Source organism: Typopeltis vanoorti, chromosome 2 (assembly GCF_054136105.1).
Source record: "Typopeltis vanoorti isolate ZY-2024b chromosome 2, IOZ_Tvanoo_1.0, whole genome shotgun sequence".
NCBI lineage: Eukaryota > Metazoa > Arthropoda > Arachnida > Uropygi > Thelyphonidae > Typopeltis > Typopeltis vanoorti.
Genome location: NC_143550.1, coordinates 48,462,485 through 48,482,969, shown reverse-complemented (window position 1 = coordinate 48,482,969; position 20,485 = coordinate 48,462,485). Strand labels below are relative to the sequence as shown.

Sequence of the window (20,485 nt, the reverse complement as noted above, 5' to 3'; positions counted from 1 at the left end):
GACAGTTTTAGAAGTCTCTGAACTATAACTAATAACTGAAATACTTAATTAAAAAGACAAAGAAAAGAATTAAGAATTCCATGATTGTTTTATAAACAAATATTAATGGAGAAGCAGTTAAAAATAAAATGTTTCATTTATTTATTTTATATATTGTTTATTTCATGGGACTTTAGGATATGTTCATAGTTTCTCCCTCTTGCTTGCTTTTGAGACTCATTCGCATATACAAAAGCTAGCTGTGAACAATTTTGCTGCAGCAGATATATTCATTTCAAACACCAAAAGGTACTTCAGAAAAGCAGCTGGAAATCAGATGTAAGGAATGCAAAAATAAATAAATCCTATGCAATAAATATGATTCGTCATACTATGTTTCTCCAGAATAATCACCTAGTTGACTGAAGAAGCATACACTATTCATGCAATCATGTACTGGGATTTAAGTAAATGTCTAAAGTAGTTGCCAGTACTGCCCTCCAGCATCCCTTATGCTTAAAATGCAATTACTCAAATCGTGACTTAGTCATGCATGACTAAGATCATTTAGTTTTGAACCTATGTTTATCAGATTTACAACCAGTTATTTACAACTTGCTGAAAAAAATCAGGACATCGGGCTTGAAGCCCGATGTCCTGATTAGGACTTCATTCTAAGCCAGAAGTTCCCTTTCAGTTTTCACACAAAGATTTGGTTGACAGGTGAAAATTTAACAGGGCCTTGTTACACAAGATTTTTGCTTGAAATATGGAGAAAATTTTGTTCCAGTTACAATGCAGGTTTTAAACTTACAATTATGATAAACTCAAAAATCATATGATTCCAAAACGATAAAAGGACAAGCAATAATGAAACTGTTTGTTTTAATTTAACTACAAAATAATTGTCGCTAAAAGATTCAAATACATCGCATGATGAAGATGAGCTAAATAAGATCGCTAAATAACATTGATAATTAAAATTTAAATGCATTCATGTTATAAATAATTTGAGCAATTATAAATTATAATGAACACTGAGGATTTAATTATAAACATCAATTTAGTTTTTACCTGAAAAACTGTAGTTTCCGAAAATCCTGGCACATATCTCACATATCCCACTATTTTTTAACTTAATTTTTGTGGAAAAAAGTGCAAGTTATATTTGAGTAAATACATAATAAGAAAATACTGTCCAATGGGCTGACTCCAAGGTTGTTAAGGAATCCTGCATATAACTTAACACTGACTGAGATAATGAATGACAATATCTTGGAAGCAATGTACTTGCAAAAATTTTTAAATCAGATTAACTATCAGATTTAACACAAACCCTCCATTTATCCTATTTCAAATTCCTTCACTAACTTGAAGGTCTGTTATACATCTTTTTTCCTCCTATCCTTCAACCATTTTGCATAGCCAGTATTTCAGAGTTCTGATATCACTTTGGTCATTAATTTCTGGATTCACTCTAGTGTTTCCACATCATAATCACAACTAGGTGACCAGATTTGAGCATGATATAGAGGCCAGACGATAATTGGAAACTTCTGTACTAGAACCAGATTAGGTAATAGGCAATTCAATGGAGGTAATATGTAGTAGAAGGATAAGAGTTGCATAAAGTAGTTTAAACCTAGCATTCTCTGGAATTTATGAATTCTTACTAAGTATAGTTTGGGATTCAATTCACAATAAGATAAAACTGAATTGAATCCCAAACTATACTTTGTAAGAATTCATAAATTCCAGAGAATGATAGGTTTAAACTACTTTATGCAACTCTTATCCTTCTACTACATATTACCTCCATTGAATTGTCTATTACCTAATCTGGTTCTAGTACAGAAGTTTCCAATTATTGTCTGGCCTCTATATCATGCTCAAATCTGGTCACCTAGTTGTGATTATGATGTGGAAACACTAGAGTGAATCCAGAAATTAATGACCAAAGTGATATCAGAACGCTGAAATACTGGCTATGCAAAATGGTTGAGGGATAGGAGGAAAAAAGGTGTATAACAGACCTTCAAGTTAGTGAAGAGATTTTACCAATTAATACAAAGGGTATTATAAAAAGAGTGGAGGCTGAGATGGAAAGAATAAAAGGCAATCTCTGGAAGTTGTGCAAAGATGCAGTGAAGAAGGGTGTGTGAGGTGTAGATTTTTTACATGAAGAGTGGTTGATAGGTGGAATGCATTGTGAATGCAAGCATAAATAAAATATGATAGGCATGTTGCTAGTTAAGTGGGCCTCCCATGATGAGTTCACTGACTCCATGGGGGTTATAATATGGTCACCAACAAGTAAACTAAATCTATTGAAAGTTTATTTTCCACTTGGTTAGAGTATAATAAATTTAGTTTAATCCTTTATCCAAGTGTGAGCAAACAAAGTTTGCGCCTGAAAGTATCTTCAGGACTGGGTTAAGGTGGTACACACCAGGGCAACTCGTTAAACGAGTTGCCCTGGTGTGTACCACCTTAACCCAGTCCTGAAGATACTTTCAGGCGCAAACTTTGTTTGCTCACACTTGGATAAAGGATTAAACTAAATTTATTATACTCTAACCAAGTGGAAAATAAACTTTCAACATCTTTCTCTAAATCCAGAGTAATTTATTAAAAAAGGGTGGCACACCAATTGGCAATTCCTATAGGTGGAGATGACCTGCTAATGCTTCTGCCTGATATCTCGACTTGGGCCTGGCTCCCACTGAAGAGACCTCAATAAAGGTCGAAACCGGTCTGGGTAGTGGCCCTTCCCTTAATGCATAACAATAGACATATCCGCAAGGAGATGTGTTTTGCATTATAGGAGATACTAGGATAGGAATGTTGGTAGCTTGCTCCACCTTTGCAACGAGTTGCCCTGGTGTGTACCACCTTAACCCAGTCCTGAAGATACTTTCAGGCGCAAACTTTGTTTGCTCACACTTGGATAAAGGATTAAACTAAATTTATTATAAACTAAATCTAGAAAATAAGTAGCAATGTTTTTTTTAAAAAAAAAAAAAAATGTAATGGCTCAAGCAGAATAAAGTAGAGCAGGAGTTAACTAATCCAAAAAAAAAAAAAAAAAAAAAAGGGACTGGTGGGAAGAGAAGCCATAACCAGAAATGTCTCAATATAGAAAATGCAGGAAACGAAAAAAAAATGAAAATGTATAGCTCAGTATTTATAAGACTATTTATAACACAGGGAGAACATAATTGAACTGAGTAGTTTCAAAATTTTATTTACAAAAATGAAATGGCATATAAAAATGTAACATCACTGGATTGATGATTTCAGGAAAGTTTTGATACGCTGATGGAGTTCCATGTATTTTGTTTACTTTTTCTTAGTGCTTTGGAAAGATAGCTAAAAATAAAAGTTCCTCTCTTCTTGAATGCTGGGTTGCTTGATATTTCTATTATTTTTACTCATTCTTTCCACTAAAACAAATCTGGCAGATTAAGTCTAGAATATGAAAGTGGGCTGTAAGTAAGATTCTCTATGGAATTTCACCATAAGTTTATGATGCAGTGGTCTAGTTTTAGCAGTTTATTTACATTTTATAACATGAAGGTGCTGGATGACAGAATAATATTTCTAGACTTTGCTAATAAGACAGACTGAAGCATTTGTATCTTTAGTTTACCATAATCTCATTGAGGTCCATCAAAGCACCCTTGGATTTCAATCTAATTTAGCAGGATGCAGGCACACATTATCCATTGACATAGTTCACAAATGGCATATTTTCTTTTCTGGCTGTTTGGCTATTTTGCATTGCAAAATGATAAAGCAAATTTACAGAAGGAAAAAAGTCCTCGCTGTCTATTTCTATATGAGACCAACTTACTCACTAACTGAGAAATCTTCACAAAAAATTATTTTTGCACCATGACAGAAATAAAACCAGGTCATTCCAAAGAAAGGACTTATTTACTATCAACTGAACAGATGGTTTCTAAACTTTCATTTTATTAATGCAAAAAGCTGAGTGTGGAGAGGCAATATCCTTAAAAAAGAGATAAGGGCTTACGAGAAGAGATAAAATGTATCACAGGATTCTGTAATGATACCATGAGTGTATTGAAGGAGGGAAGGATGAGGGTATTCAGTTGAATGATTAATGGATGGGACATAGATAGAAGTATAACTGGTGGAACTATAATGCAAGAAAATTTCAATGATGCCTTATGGTTCCACTGCATAAGATCTCTCTAGATCACAATGGATTACTATAACTGGATTTGGTCACCTACATTTTTAAGCAATGGAAATTTCACTCAAAAACTAGTCTCTTTCCATAATGCAAACAATACACACATCTGAAAGAGGATGTTGTATTACGTATGGGATAGTGAAACGGTGTATCTGCATACAAGTAGTCTAGTTGTGGAAATATTTCACAGGCACGCTTTTGTTTGAATTGTTTTAGCAACAAAGTCAGTTCAATTATAACAAAAAAAAAAAAAAAGGATACATCAGGGGTGAATATTCCAAGTGTGCTATATGTGCAGTGCTCATCCACCGAATAGCAATATCACCAATATTATATTTTTGCATTTATTCCGATTAAAGACCCCCCCCCACCCAATTGTTTCCAGACTTCGTTCCTAAAAGTAAATACAATATTATAACTAAGATGAAAAGTCAAACGGCTATTTTTTCCCCCTTATCTTAAATACAATATATTAATGCTTCATGAAGAGGACACTTTGACGAGTAAACATTGCATCACATTCGTGTTAACAGCCCAGGTGCGTGTGTGTGTGTGTCCAAAATACATACACCTTTGAGCCCTTTGAAAAGATGTACAGATGGTGCAATGGGTCAAATTCTTAGTGTTCTAATAGTTTTAAACTGCTCAGAAGGAGAGACTAGGTGAGATCTGAGACAATAGCACCTAGAGGCTGTGATTGGTTATTATGTCAACCAATCCAATTGAACATTGTCAACAGCCAGAAATCACAGGGAGCTAAGTTGGGTGAATAAACAGGATAACCAAATTTGGCAATCGATTTTTTGGCCAGAAACTCTCTCACGATGAATGCACTATAGCTTGGCACATTGTCGTGATGGATGATCCTGAATTGTCAGGCCACAATTCAGGTCTTTTTCTCCTAATAAAATCTCATAATCTTTTCAGCACCTTTAAATAGCATTGTTGGCTGACCGTTTGTCCCTGTTCAATGAATTCATAGTGGACTATCCCCTTGTGATCAAATCCCATCATGGTCTCAAACTGCGAACATGATGTGTGCTTTTTTCAGAGATGGTGAACTCAGGATTTTCCACTGCGTGCCCTGGCATTTTGTTTTAGGATTGTACTGAAGCACCATATTTCATCATCACCCATAATTACTCTCAGAAACATGTGCTTATTTGCAGAAAGATCAGTCGCAACTTGAAGCTGCTTCTGTCCATCCGTCAAGATCTAAGGCACAAACCACAGAAATCTTTTGCATACCCAATTCTTCAGTTAAAATTACTCTGTTTCTTGATTCATTTGCAATTCATCAGCCATCAATCGCACTCTTAATCGTCTGTCAGATCTATCTTACCAAATCTTGCACTCTGTTCACATTTGTGTCCATCATTTTTGTTTTTGGCTGCCACTTCTAGGGTCATTGTTCACATCTTCTTACCCACCTTTGAATTTCTTATACCACTCGACATTCTTACGCCACTCAAAGACACTTGACTTTTCAGAGTATCCACACCATATGCCACTTTCAACAGCTCCAACATTTCAGTAGCAGTTTTGCTGATTTTCACAGAAAATTAGATTTTAACACGCTGCTCCAAATTTCGATCACACATTTTTCACGCCAAAGTTTACACACAAGCCTCTATTGTTTTTGCAATAACCAATTAGCAAATGGCTCTATCAGCTTGGGATTACGCATGCATTAGTTAAAACATGTATAAAGATGATTACTCACATGATTCCAACCAAATCATCACACGGACAAGACTACACAGCCGTTCTGGGAATTAAAGCATACTCATTTGACCAAATACATACTGAACCTGTTATGACAAGCCATTTTAATTGTTTTCATTCACCACCATTTACTTATAATTGCTCAGAGTCAAATTTTGAACTGTCGATATTTCATTAGTTTTACAAAAGCTGCTGTGGTGTTTGAAACATTTAAGTTATTCAGAGAAATCTGAGTGGTAGTATTCTATTAAAAATTTAAGAACACTATGTTAAAAGTTATGAATTTTGGCTTACATATTCTAGACATTTTGTTTTATTCACTTTTGTTTTTGCCACTCCAAATGGTCTACAAAAGAAACTAAAACAAACTGACAAATTTCACCGTATTCAGTCCAGCTGGTGCAGGATTATTAAAAGCTTGAATAATTTTGTCAATAAAAACAGATATCTTATCAGAAAAAAAATCTTGTGTTACACCATAAATCCAAAATTTTATTATATTCCATTCAGCCATAACAGAATTACTGCGATATATAATTTCAATACATTTTCCACTTTGTGACTACAAATATTTGACAATGGAACTTATTTGCGCATACAGTCCCACAGTAGGTTCATTATGGAAGTGGGGGAATTTTTTTGAGTGATTAGAAAACACAGCTGATATGCAGAAAAAGTTGATCTTTGTTGGAGATATAAACTGCAGAGCAAAAAATGAATACCAGACAGAAAAATGTTTGGGGAAAATTTGGAAAACAAAGCTATGTTTTGACATAAAGATATGCACAAATTCACAAAGAGAAGACAGAGGAAATGTCTTCTTGACTATGACATTATTGATAGTGATATCGTCATGATGGTCTGGGACAAAAGTATACAGGGGATTTGAAATGTGAAGAAGTGATCATTTAGTTTTGAGCAGGATGAAATTATTATTAGCACAAGAGGTCCATGGGGTCAAGACTTTTTGAGGGAGGCCCCACTGCTATGCACTAAAGTTTAACGAATTATGCCTTAAACTCATTCAGTATTTTTTCTGCACTCACCACACTTCCAGACATTGTATTCCATTCATCAACTACACTCAACACAAAGAACCTGGTTTTCTCACCCTATTTATGAAGTTTCCAGGGATGGCCTCTTGTTCTACTCCTATCACCTATTTCATGAAAAAGCTTTCCATATTAACATGGTAACATTTTACTAACTCATTATCATATACTTCATCCTCCTCCTCCCATGAGTATTTGCAAATGGCACAACAATCCATGTAATTCTTGATTAAAAGCTTATACAATGGAATCATAACCTCCTTACCATCACTCAGCTTTCAGAGGTGAACTGTTGATTCAAATATACAAATATTATTCAAGGCTTAAAGAATTTGAAAACGAGAACCAAACCTTAGAGACTGACTATGAAGAGAAAATAGTGATTCAGCCACTGAGGCATGTAATAAAAGTTGCCTGCATGGATACAAAAATCACAACTTCATGGTGGACTCAGTAAGTTAAAGGGGATAGTCAAGAAAAAGATAAAAACATTCCAAAGTTCTAACAAGTCAGTCACATGCTGACTTACCTGCTAAGAAGAAATGCAAGATTTATGTGGCTGATTAACTTAATCATATGCTAATATCATAGTATTCTGTATACAACCTGAAAATATATATTTGGAAATGGTGCATTTATATGTCATGTAGCTTTGTTTCTCTGAAGTTGTGATGGTATGGTCATTATTTATTTATTCTTTCTTTGCATATGATTTCATGACAGCTGTCATGAAAATCATGCTCAGTTAAACAAGCACCCCCATCCCACTGTTTTTGTCAAGGAACAAGGTTGACAAACAGCAAAAATTCAGCTCTGGAACAATATCATATTAATCTGGATGGATAAGAAATTAATAATGATTTAACTTTTTGATGTAATACTATTGTAATATCCTGCGCACACCCACTGAGTACAAATCAAGAATTTAATGAGTTCAGACTCTCCATTAAGCACATAGTAATACACATGAGGTGATGAAAATTATCTATCTCCAAAATAAACACTTTCACAAACATCCATGCCACAGTTGAATTTGAACTAAAAGGTTTATGCTAGCAAACTGATTAGTATTTCATGAAATTATTAAATGTATTTTTTCACTTTGTCATGAAATAACATTTTAACTAATGTATTCCATTTCAAAGGTCAAATTATTTCAACACTACTAAATTCCATAGCTATCGTGGAGTACAATTAGCAGAACATGATGTGAAGTCATTGGCCTCTATATACAAGTAGCCCAGTATTGAAGTTACTTCACATGCAGACTTTGCTTAGTTGAATAAAAGATGAAACTAAGAACATAATTTCTTGACATCTTTAACTTATAGTATAACCAAGTGAAACAACTTTCAACAAGTAGCTGTAATCCAGAGTATTTTAGTAATAAGGTAGTAATTACTGCTTGCATATGGAAAATAGACCCAATTTTCCATTTACACAGTAGATTGGTTCCAGAAAAAAAAATCGTGTAAATGAAAATCGTGTAAAAAAGAATACAGTGCATAATGAAAAAATAGAAAAAAGGTTCCAGATGTAAAAACCCGATTCGAACAATAAATTATTTTAAAACAAAACATATATACATCTCTTAAAGAAAACAGTGTCACTAATAAAACAAAAATTCAAGGTCCAAATACACCTGCGCATATGGTTATTAGTTAAATTTTATTCGCCATCACTTTCTGACTGTAGCCACATTCTTTTGTGTGTGACTGGAATTAAATCACTTCCATCACTTGAAACACTTTGGCTATCCTGCAATGCCGAAATGTTTTCTTCAGTAAAAGGAACTAAATTAGCACTAATTTCCAATAATTCTGAAGATTTTTTTTTTGTTTTATCATGAACTCTGTAATTAATCATTGAAATCCTGTTTTGACTAGATCTTTGTATAATTCTTCAAAATGCACCATACATGATTTGGATCATATGTAAGAAAATGACTTTGCAATTTTACTAGCCATTTGAAGCCCTTCTTTAATTAATCCTGGAGTAGAATCTCTTCGTTATCATCACTTTTTTTCTTTTTCATCGAGATTCTCAAGGACAGCTTCTATTATTTCGTCATCACTAACAGCTTTGTCAACCATCAACTCTTCAATATATGCAGGCGAAAAGTCATCATATCCTTCTCCACCAACTACATGTGCTAATCTGATGATATTGGGATATTCAGTTGCATGCAAAAGGTACAGGGTTTTCTGGCCAAGTAGCTTTCCAGCATGCATTTAAAGTTGATGATGTCAATTCCGATGCGATCCAAAATAGAAAATTTCTTACTCACATCAATAACTGTTAGTAAATTATCCTTATCTAGTTTATCCAAAATGGATAAACTAGATCTTGGAATATGTAGTAAGTTTTGAATGTAGCGATCACACCGTGGTCTAGTGGTTGTATTAAGAATGTTATGTTAGGTAGTAGAAAACAAAATTCCACATTTGGGTGTTCTAAAACAGGATGGACAGGCACATTGTCTATAATCAATAAAACTTTAAAGTCCAGATTTTCAGATTTTTTTCCATCAAATAGCATTTAACTTTTGGAACAAAACATTGATGGAACCATTCATTAAAAATTTCTTTTGTAACCCCTTTTTTATTTGCATTCCAGTGCACTGGTAATGTGTTAAAATTCACATCTTTCATTGCCCATGGTCTTAGGGCTCGATTAATGAGTAATGGTTTTAACATACGATCTGAAAGAACCGAATTCAAACAGAAATTTTAAAAATAAGCACCATTTGAACCATGTTAAATCAAAATATACAGTTTAAAAATAGAATTGCTTTTGTTTTCTAAACTGTGTTATTTCAAAATTGTGTAAAAAAAAAAAGCCGTCTAAAAAGAGAATTAGCTGTATATGATATCTGCTACTTCAACCTTGGTATCTCTTCAGGGTCTGGCTCCCACTGAAGAAGAACATTTAAGAAGAGCCTTATTCCTCTTTTATTAGACACCAATTCACAAGAATATAGTAATTTTATTACTGCAAATATTTTGACTAAAAACTAACTGGTCATCATTCGTGCATCAGCATAATCACAAGGTGAAGCTAGAACAAAGAATGTTAATCTTATTCCTCAATAAGATTAATTCGTTTCTTATTCCAAACTACTAAGACAATTTAAACAGTCTTCATATCATTAATGAATCACTGAAAAAATATTTTTTTTCCTTCAAAATTTATCAAATTTTTATAAATACTTTTTTTAAAAAATTTCCCTGCTATTTGACCTTTTTATATAATACAGCATACAAAAAGAGCCTAAAAGTTGGTGTGTATCCAAAAATGTTCATAGGAAGTAATTATATTACTAAAGAAAAGAAAGTTTGAACATTTAAATTCAATTTTCAAATAAGAATTATTATAAAGATATACTAAACACAATTATATAAATATTTTACATATTTAAATTCAATTTTCAAGAAAGAATTATTATAAAAATACACTAAACATAAGGATAATCTATAGTATAACACATATGGCAAGGTGCATAACTTTTTTTTAACTTGACTGTGGCATACATGTTATTCTATAGTTATGGATACCCAACAGGTTTCACTAAAAAAAGGTAGGCAATATCAAACGGCCTCATGGAGGTAAACAAAATGAGGAAATATAATAATGTTATTATATATATATGTTCTGCACAGAAGGTTCTACTAAGGATGAAGTGTAAGAATTTTGAGTCATTAAGTAACTAGAGAAAGCAGCTGGAAGAAAAAGTTGGTCATCATTGGAGATCTAAACAACAAGGTATGAAATGAATACCAGACATACAAATATGTTTTGAGAAAATTTGGAGAAGAGGACATAGCTAATAACAGTAAATACATGCTGGTTTCTGTTCATGACACAGATTAATCATCACCAACATCATGTACCAACAAAAAGATGGGCATAAATTCACATGGAAAGAAGTCACAAGAAATAAAGTATCACTGACTATGTTATTGTTAGTAGGGACATCTTCAGTGTGTCATAACATAAGAATATAGAGGATTTCAAATAGGAAATGTTCACCATTTAGTTTTGAGCAAGATGAATTATTGTTGTTATTATTATTAGCATCAGATCTCCATGAAGTCAAGACTTATTGCAGGAGGTCCCACTGGTACAAAGTTTATCAACCCATGCCTTAAATTCAGTCAGGATTTTCATCCTCTTGGGCAACGCATTCCCAATGCAAATGAACCAACCTTCTGCTCACATTAACCTTAGAGTTTTCAATAATGCTTCTATGGCCTCTTATTCAGCCATCCTCCTATTCTAATACAAAATCATTTAAATATTAATCTAGTTAACAATCCCTTTTCAACTTATGTCTCAATTATCCTAACTCCAATTTATGAGGCTATGCAAATGACTCCCTCAATCTGCTAATGTATATGACATTTACAGATCAGAAACCACTGAGTCATTCTTCAATGGATCCTTTCCAATAAAGCGTTATCCCTGTGAAAACCAGGTGACTTGATCTGTGCACAATAACTGATGAGAGATGATTAAGGCTTATAACCATAATATCCTTATCAAAATGAATATTAATTAGTTTGTTTTTAACTGAAACTGTTCATCATAAATATTCAATTAAGATTGTTCAATAAAACAATATCAGTATCAACTGAAACTACAATGAATAGCATAATATGCTATTCATATAAAAATAAAAAGTTTTGAAAAGAATCCAAGTTGAGCAGTTTTCAAAGATGAACTGCATACTCAAACATACAAATATTAAAAATAATGAAAAAAGAGGTATGTGATGAAAATGTCTGCAAGGATAGAAAAATCACAGCTCCATGGTGGATTGGAAAACACAAAAGTACATAAAAAATTCCTAGCAAGTAAGTTATGTGCTTTGAGATTACACAGAAAAAAATATAAAAAAGCAAAGCAGTGTGCAATAGTAATTGGAAGTGTTTGGTAAAAATATATAAAATAAATATTGGTAGGTGGTTAAAACATTCTGGAGGCTACTGTAAAAGCTTAGAAATGGGGGGAGGGGGGTAAGCACTGTAAAAGAAATCAGATGATAATAGTGACATGAAAACTGAAGATAGTCATCCTAGATGTCTTGAATAATTACTTGAAGACTGCTAAATAAGACTGCTCAGGACTTGAGGTAGAAAAAAATCATCAAAAACCCTGAGATGTTGAAAAGAAGCTGGAGTAAATATATGACCAGAAATGCTCAAACATGTAGGTAAATAAGTTTTAGTGGCTGCACTGCATATTTCAGAAGGGCTGGTCAGAAGGTTGAATTCTGGATGATTGGTATACCCATCTGTAAAAGAATAAAACAATGAGAATTACATTCAGTTCTACAAACCTGAAACACTCGGTGAGTGTTCCAAGTAAAGTTAATGCAAGCAGACTTGACAAAAAGCTAGTAAAAGAGAAACCAGAAAGATTCACGGAAATATAACAAGGATCTATATTTAAGTTTTGTAAATCTCTGGAAAAGGCACATGAGAAGGTGCCAAGAGAAAAGCTGTTCAAAGAACTACAGTTATACAGTGCAAACAGAACATTATATCAAGCAATACTGTCTACGTTTCAGTTGTAAGTCAGCAATTGGAATTCAAGGAGCTACCAGATGGTTTGTAGTAAAACCAATTGTGAGACAAGGATGCACATTATCTCCACTGTCATTCATCACCTAATGTAGATCAGATTTTGGAATTAAACATGATATCAAATTTGAAGATCTATTTTCAATTCTTTATGCATGTTACATTTTAAAATAAATCCAGTACAAATCTGCAGTGTTCCTTAACTAAACTGAATAACCACTATAACAAATTTGGTATGAAAATCGGCAATTAAAAGAAAGACTGTGAAACTAGGCAGGAAACACTGAAAACATTAGATGTGGCCTGAAGAATTTAGGCACAATTTTAGTGAAGATAAATTAAATATGGAAACAGACAACACAAAAGCAAAGTTGGTATGGTAGGGAATCAACTGAATAAATTTATGTAGTATAAGAGAAATCAGTCTTAACACTGAAGTAACTTATATAGGACATTGTTCAAACCCAATTTTAACTTTATTTCTGAGAAAAATTAGGAGAGCAAACAGATGACATCAATGATAGAATAATTAAACATGAAGAAACTTCAGGAATGTGTGAGCAGAGCTAATATCAGAAGGTTAGGTCACTTATACACAAGAGTAAGTTTAGCTAAACATATGATAGATAGAATGCCAGAAAAAAAAAAAAAGACCAGGTGGAAGATCAAGATCTGCATTCACTGGTGCTATTTAGAAATACATTAGAAGACTAAACTATAAGATCTGATAATATTGGTGTCCTGATGGATAACACTAATTTGGAGAACATCTGTCCACAACTGTTCCGTGTTGAGCAATCACAGTATTCTGTGCATATACCACATAAGTATAGATATCAGGTAGTTCATGATATGATCTAAGCTACATTGGAGGAAAAAAAAAACTTTTCAGAACCTGTTTTTAAATAGTAGCCCTTTAGAGTGCTAAAATATCATAGTTCATTCTTTTCAAGTTAACTTTTAATGGTTTGACTCAACACTATACAAGAACAAATTATATATAATTTATTAAGGTGCTGCTATTTCTCTGGATTTCAAACTAGAATTCTTGCCAAAGAAAAACACAATGATAGTTTGAAATTCAGCAAAATACTAGTAGATTAATAAAAAAAAATTTTCTTTTGTGTGTGTGCGCGTACACTATTCTGAGCCAATACCATAAAAAAAATTAACTTGAATAACCATTTTTTGTTCTCCAATTCACAAAATGTTCTATCCTTCAAGATACTCATTTAAAAGTATCAATACATACACACTTTCCTACGAAGCTACAATACCTTGCCTGTTTTCGTGCTATTGAACTATACATTGACCAATGTGGTTCAAAGCAGAACTTAGGAACTTTAGATCACATTCATTTCTCTCTCACTGGGATTAAAATATTCACTCACTCACACACAACTCATTCACATACTAATTATGAAATATCATATACTAATTATGAAATATCTCTCATAATTAGTATATGAGACTGACTGGCTTAATGTTACCCAATGGAGAGTCGTACCTTCTCTCCAACAGGCTGCAGGTTCAAATCCTGCCATGGGCATGGATATTTGTAACGGTCTTTAGGTGAGAGATGAATTTCATCTCTTGATGAGACCACCACCCTGCTAATTGGAGGCCTGAAGTTGCTTGAAAAAGTTCTATGATTGGTCTCTAGAGCAAGGTTTCCAGATTATGTAAAAAAAATTTAAAGAAGTTAAGTATATTAAAAAATACAAAACATAATAATTGATAAAAATAAAAACTTAGCCCACCCACAGCACAAAATGTACTATAGGTTCACAAATAACCTTTCATGAGTAACATAAAAAAAAAAAAAAAGGCAAAATATCAACCACGTCCTTGAAGGTATATGGGAAATGAACTGTTATTTAGTCCTATCTCATAGTTGTAACAAGTTTTTTTTTCTTTTTTGCAAACTTGTAAACTATCATATCTGTCATCACAATTTGCTGAGTGGATAGCATACTCTCCAAACCAACAGGTTATGTGTTGAAATCCCATAACATGAATGTTTGTGAGTATTTAGGTGGGTAATGATTATTACCTGGTATGTCATCCTGCTTAATGGAGTCCTGAAGCTCTTGCTCCTGCTCTAGAGACCAAAGATGGTCTCTAATGTAGGAAAAGTAGATTAACACGTTCGCTGCCACGCTACTTTGTCATGGTCTGATCCCCTACGCCGAGCAGTTTTACTTCTTCAAGGTCAGTACGATAATCTCGTTACCGGAGGTAAACGTCCTACGGTATACTCGTAGTTGGCTTGTACAGAGCATATACGGTCTATGAGAATACACAGTTTTGAAGCTAGCCCCACAAGCCAAGGATTTTCACTTCTTCAAGGTCACTACAATAATCTCGTTCCCAGCGGTAAGCATCCTACGAGTAGCTTGTGAAGCAGGTTTACCCACTATGAGTATACTCATAGTTGGCAGCGAACGTGTTAACTGACTCATAGCCTACTCAATGTACTAAACATGTAATAGGTTTACAACGCATTATAGGTGGGATGCACATCAAAAACTTGAAAGAAATTTGTTTATCAGTTTAATATTTAACAGAAGCTTAAATTTCTATTCCCAAATTTTACACTACAATAAGCAAGCAAAAAACTGCATATGAAGATTTTTTATGCACAAATTTCCTGTTTATGCTAGAATAGAACATTACTCAAACATCAAATGTTCAGTTTTTATAACAGTAACCCATCCATAAAATTTCTACTTATCATTCCCTATACTTGATACCTCTATGTAAACTCTGATGTCACTATACATAAGTTTATAAAACTGTTAATATTCTGATACCAAACCCTCCATGCCATATTAAAATAGTATAAAGGGTTATGTCCCATTTCAAAAGAAAAAAAATTTGTTTTTTAATATATCCCCTCTATATCATCCTAAGACATGATGACAAGGTGTTAATTTTTTTTCCCCACCTTCTTCTTCTCTTCTTCCTAACACGGATTTTAGACCAGGAGACCTGTTCCAGTCTCATGCCATCTCTTTCTTGGTCTTACGATTCTTCTTTTTCCACTTATTTTACATTTGTATAATATTTTCGGTAGTCTGCTGTTGTCCATTCAATTTAAATGTTCTATCCATTTTTGTTTATACTGTCTTATGTACACACTCTGTCCAAAAAGAAACCAAACTTTTCGAAAATAAAAGAAACTAATGGCGCTACCTGTTGTATCTTTTTGTTGTCGCAAGCGGCAACCTTCATTAGTATTGTGTCAACTGTTTATGATATTTGTTTCATTAGAAGCCGAGTTACAGTGCCAAGAGTGACAGTATGTTTGGACGACGGTCGGAAAATGAGTTTCAAACAGAGTTGTGATTGGCTTTGTTAAACTTAGTAAAATTTTACCGAAACAAATCAAATGATTCAAAAAGCATACGGTGATGAATGCTTATCCCGTACTCAAGTTTACGAGCGGTTTAAGCGATTTCAAAGTGGTTGTGAGACGCTTGAGGACGACGAAAAGCAGGGCCGTCCGAAAACTGGACTGAGCGAAGTTAATATCCAAAAAGTGTGCGATTTCATCAAAGAAAACCCGAAATCGTCCATGAGATCGATTGAAGATGAATTGGGGATTACAAAATCAACTGTGCCCAACATTTTGACCGAGAGTTTGGGCCTTAGTAAATTGAATTCGCAATTTGTTCCCAAAGTTGACCAATGACCAAAACATGTATCGAATTGAACACTGCAAGGACCTCATTAAAACTGTTCGTAAGGACTCAAACTTCCTTGAAACGATCGTTACTGGTGATGAAACATGATGTTTTGAGTATGAGCCTGAAATAAAGCGCCAGAGTGCTGAGTGGAGACCACCAGAAGAGGGGCATCAGAAAAAAGTCGCTTGAGAAGTCAAAAGTAAAGACAATGCTGATTTGTTTTTACGATTCCAAGAGCATTATCCAGAAAGAATTCATTCCGCCTGGCCAAACGGTCAATGGTGAGTTTTATCTCGAAGTTTTGAAGCAATTGATAGCAAGAATTCATCGCGTACGGCATAAATATCGTGATGCAGGCGGCTGGTCACTTTTGTATGATAATGCAGCATCTCATCGTTCGAACATCGTGAGAAGTGTATGAGCAAAAACCAAAATTTGTGTGTTGGATCACTCGCTGTATTCACCTGATTTAGCACCCAGTGACTTCTTTCTCTTCCCACTACTTCATTTGCTGATGAAAGAAAAGCAACACGACACTACTGAAACCATTCAGGCAGCAGTAACCACTACCCTCAACAGCATTCCAAAAATCAATATAAAAACTCATTTAACAAATTAATTGACTGTGCCAAACGTTGTATCGAAGCTGAGGGAGAGTATATTGATTGAAATAAATTATTTGAATAATTATAATTAGCCTGTGTTTTATTTTCTATCAAAAGTTCGGTTTCTTTTTGGACAAATGGCGTAGTAATTAACTGGTTTTATATTAAGGGAATGTAAAATTTCTATATTTGTTTTATGGTCCCACTTGGTATATGCAGCTGTTTTTCTGAGAAATTTCATTTCTGTTGTTTGAATTCTTTTTTTTTTTCTTTTTGTCATAAAAATGTAAAATTAATGGAAAGGGATTTAAAAAAAAAAGAGAATATTCAAACTGACTTTCATGTTAGCAGTTTGTTTACCATTATAGATTTATGATGTTGGAAGTTTTTTCCAACTTGGTTAGACTATAATAAATTTAGTTTAATCCTTTATACAAATGTAAGCAAACAAAGATTATGCCTGAAGTATCTTCAGGATTGAAGCAACTCGTGGTAAAGGTGGACTAAGCTCTCATCACTTGTCTTAGTATCTCATATAATGCAAAGCACATCTCCTTGCGGATGTTGCAGACCTATATGAGTTGCCACCTTTTGGCAACTAGTATAGGTAAATATGACTTCCCCATTACTTCCACCTTAGTATCACCACCTCTGGGTCTGGCTCCCACTGACAAGACCTCAATAAAGGTCAAAACCGGTCTGGGTAGTGGCACGTACCTTAATGCATAGCATTCTACATGTCTGCAAGGAGATGTGCTTTGCATTATGGGAGATACTAAGACAAGTGATAAAAGCTTAGTCCACCTTTACCACGAGTTGCATCAGCCCTGAAGATACTTCAGGTGAAAACTTTGTTTGCTTACACTTAGATAAAGGATTAAACTAAATTTATTATGGATTTATGATATATACATATACATAGATGTAGAAAGTTTTTAACTTGGGTATACTATACGTTAAAGATACCAAGCAATTTTATAAACTTGGTTTCAATCCTTTTTCCCAAATAAGCAAACAGACAAGTAAGTCAGGTTTGCACCTGAACTATTTTTAAGTCTGAGGCAACTTGTGATAAAGGTGGAGTGAGCTCTGATCACTTTCCCTTAGTATCTCCACTAATGCAAAGCACATCCCCTTGCAGAGATGTATGATGCTATGCATTAAAGGAAAGGGCCACTACCCAGACCGGTTTCGACCTTTATTGAGATCTCGTCAGTGGGAGCCAGACCCAGAGATGCCAAGGTTGAAGTAATGCAGAGCTTATAAATTTTACCTATACAAGTTGTCACAAGGTGCTTTGATCTTATTAAATAAAAATCTCAGGATGAGAGAAAGATGTAGAAAGTTTTTACCTTGGGAATAGTATACGATAAAGATACCAGGCAATTTTATAAACTTGGTTTTAATCCTTTTGAATTCTCTTGTCAAAATATTTATTCAGTGAGCAACAGAATTTTCAGAATAGCAGAGCTAATCTCAGGTGGTATAGTCACTTAAACAGAATGGGAGAGGAAAAATTAGCAAAACATATGTTCTCTGTCAGGTTGGAAGGAAAAAGACCCAGAGGAAGACCAAGATATAGCTGGATTGATGTGGTAAAAAGTGCTGAAGATATAAATATAAGATCTGACAATGTTGGATTCTTGATAGGTAACAGATTAATTTGGAGGAAAATTGTAGATAGGAAGTTAGTAATTATGTAAATTTTTCATGTAGTACTATCATATGCTGTACATCCCTTGAGGGTAAATGTCAGGAATTTGATGATGATAATTATATCAAGAAATAATTATACTGTGTACAATGTACCCAGATATATTTGTACTACCAGTGCATTTCATAAACATTCAGATACTGGATGATTTGTATAAGTTTTCAATTGTAAAAGCTACTTGTTTGTTTAGTAAACAAGAATTACAACCAACACTAGCCAACTATCAAAACTACTTTATGTTTATTAGCTGTGTCCTGTGCTAAATTGTATAAGGTGTATTCTGATAACAAGTTAGTAATGTAAACGGATATGAAATAGTGACAATTATCAATGTATGAAAGAATGGAATTATATATTTTTTGTGAATTTTAAGCAAATGTACTTTATTATTTTATTCAACTTTAGTCATTAATTCACTGAAGTACACAGTTTAAAGGCAATAAAGTTCAAAGAATATTTTATTTTCTTAATAGCTGTTTGAAGCATTTTCTGATATTTTGTGTTAAGTGCACATCCATTTATTATGAATGGATGTGCACAGCTGTAAAATTTAATTACATAGGATTCACTATAACTGAACAGTAAGATCAAGTGATGATATGTACCATCATAAAATGTATATGTATTGCACTCTAAATCTGTTGTTGGCATTACAAAATGTTAAATAATTAAAGAGATAATTTGAATACAATTTATGTTACTATTCCAATTAAAAAAAAAAAATTATAGGATAAATTCCTTGAATCTTTACACTTAAAGAATGATGAAAGGGATATACTTTATAGATATCATATATAATAAAATTGAGAAAGGCGCACGAAAATTAATTTTTATAGTTTGAAAATACTGAATACAGAAATGTTAAATAAGGGTTCGCACTGTTGATATGCTGTTCAGCAATTCGGTTTGTTCCATATTTTAAAACCGAACTGGTATGGAATGAAGGGGGGGGGGAATCATTCAGCGAGTCATATTCTCTATCCACAGAAGTTGTTTTATGAATGAAAGGCTATTTCGAATGACTACTAATAAAACGCTTTACAATTTTCAAAAACTAATACCGACGTTCACACAATCCTAATCTCAAAGAGGATGGGATTCAAATTCTAATAAGGAAACACATACTGCTAACTGCAGTCGTTTCCGAATGCTACTGGTTTCGGGTGGAGATACATTCATACATTGCCTTAACAATGAATGTAACGACTGTCAATAACTGAACTTGACCTTTCCATTACATCGGTACTCACCTAAATAAATATCTCCAAAAGAACCGCTCCCAATTTTTCGGCCAAGCCGATACTTATTTCCTACTCGTAATTCCATCGCTGAAAAATCTTCGATAATCAATTTTCTACGGGAGCAAATAATCCTTGTCTCCAGCCGCCATCTTGGCAAGTCTCAATGACAACAATGAAAGATCCTTCGTCTTCCAGGCAGCTTACCTACAACGAGGTAAAGCACGAGGGACTTAAAATAAATGAACTAAAAGAGTGTTTCTTTCAGAACAGTTATATTATTATAAAGTAGACATTTCGAATTTTATTTCACATTCACAACATTAAAATTTTCCACCTAAACCACTTCTGCATTATTTTTATAATTGACATCCGCGCTTGCGTACATTTACAGTACAATTACCCGGATCCGCTTCTCAATATGGTATAGTAAATAGTCGAAATTGTTTAAATATAAGGTATAGTAAGTAGTATAAATTAATATAGATATAAGATATAGAGACACATGTATAAAGTGAGGAAAACTAGAGGTAAGAGGTAATCCATATATATATATATATATATATATATATATATATATATATATATTGACTCGTCTAAATATAAATTATCAAAATATCTAGCATCCTCCTTAAAAGGTTTAGCAGGAAAATCTCATTCTAACATTAAAAGTCTCAAAAAT

The 20,485-nt window shown here is 33.6% G+C and overlaps 1 protein-coding gene across 1 annotated transcript in view; it reads right to left on the bottom strand.

Moving 5' to 3' along the window:
- Positions 1-20,172, bottom strand: part of LOC150108988 (casein kinase I-like) — a 129,008-nt gene extending 108,836 nt beyond the window's left edge. Inside the window, exon 1 of the mRNA XM_090411213.1 lies at positions 19,816-20,172. Coding sequence (XP_090267339.1) covers positions 19,816-19,891 — 76 coding nt within the window. The 5' untranslated portion in view covers positions 19,892-20,172. The remainder of the gene's footprint in view (positions 1-19,815) is intronic.
- Between the last annotated feature and the right edge of the window lie 313 nt (positions 20,173-20,485).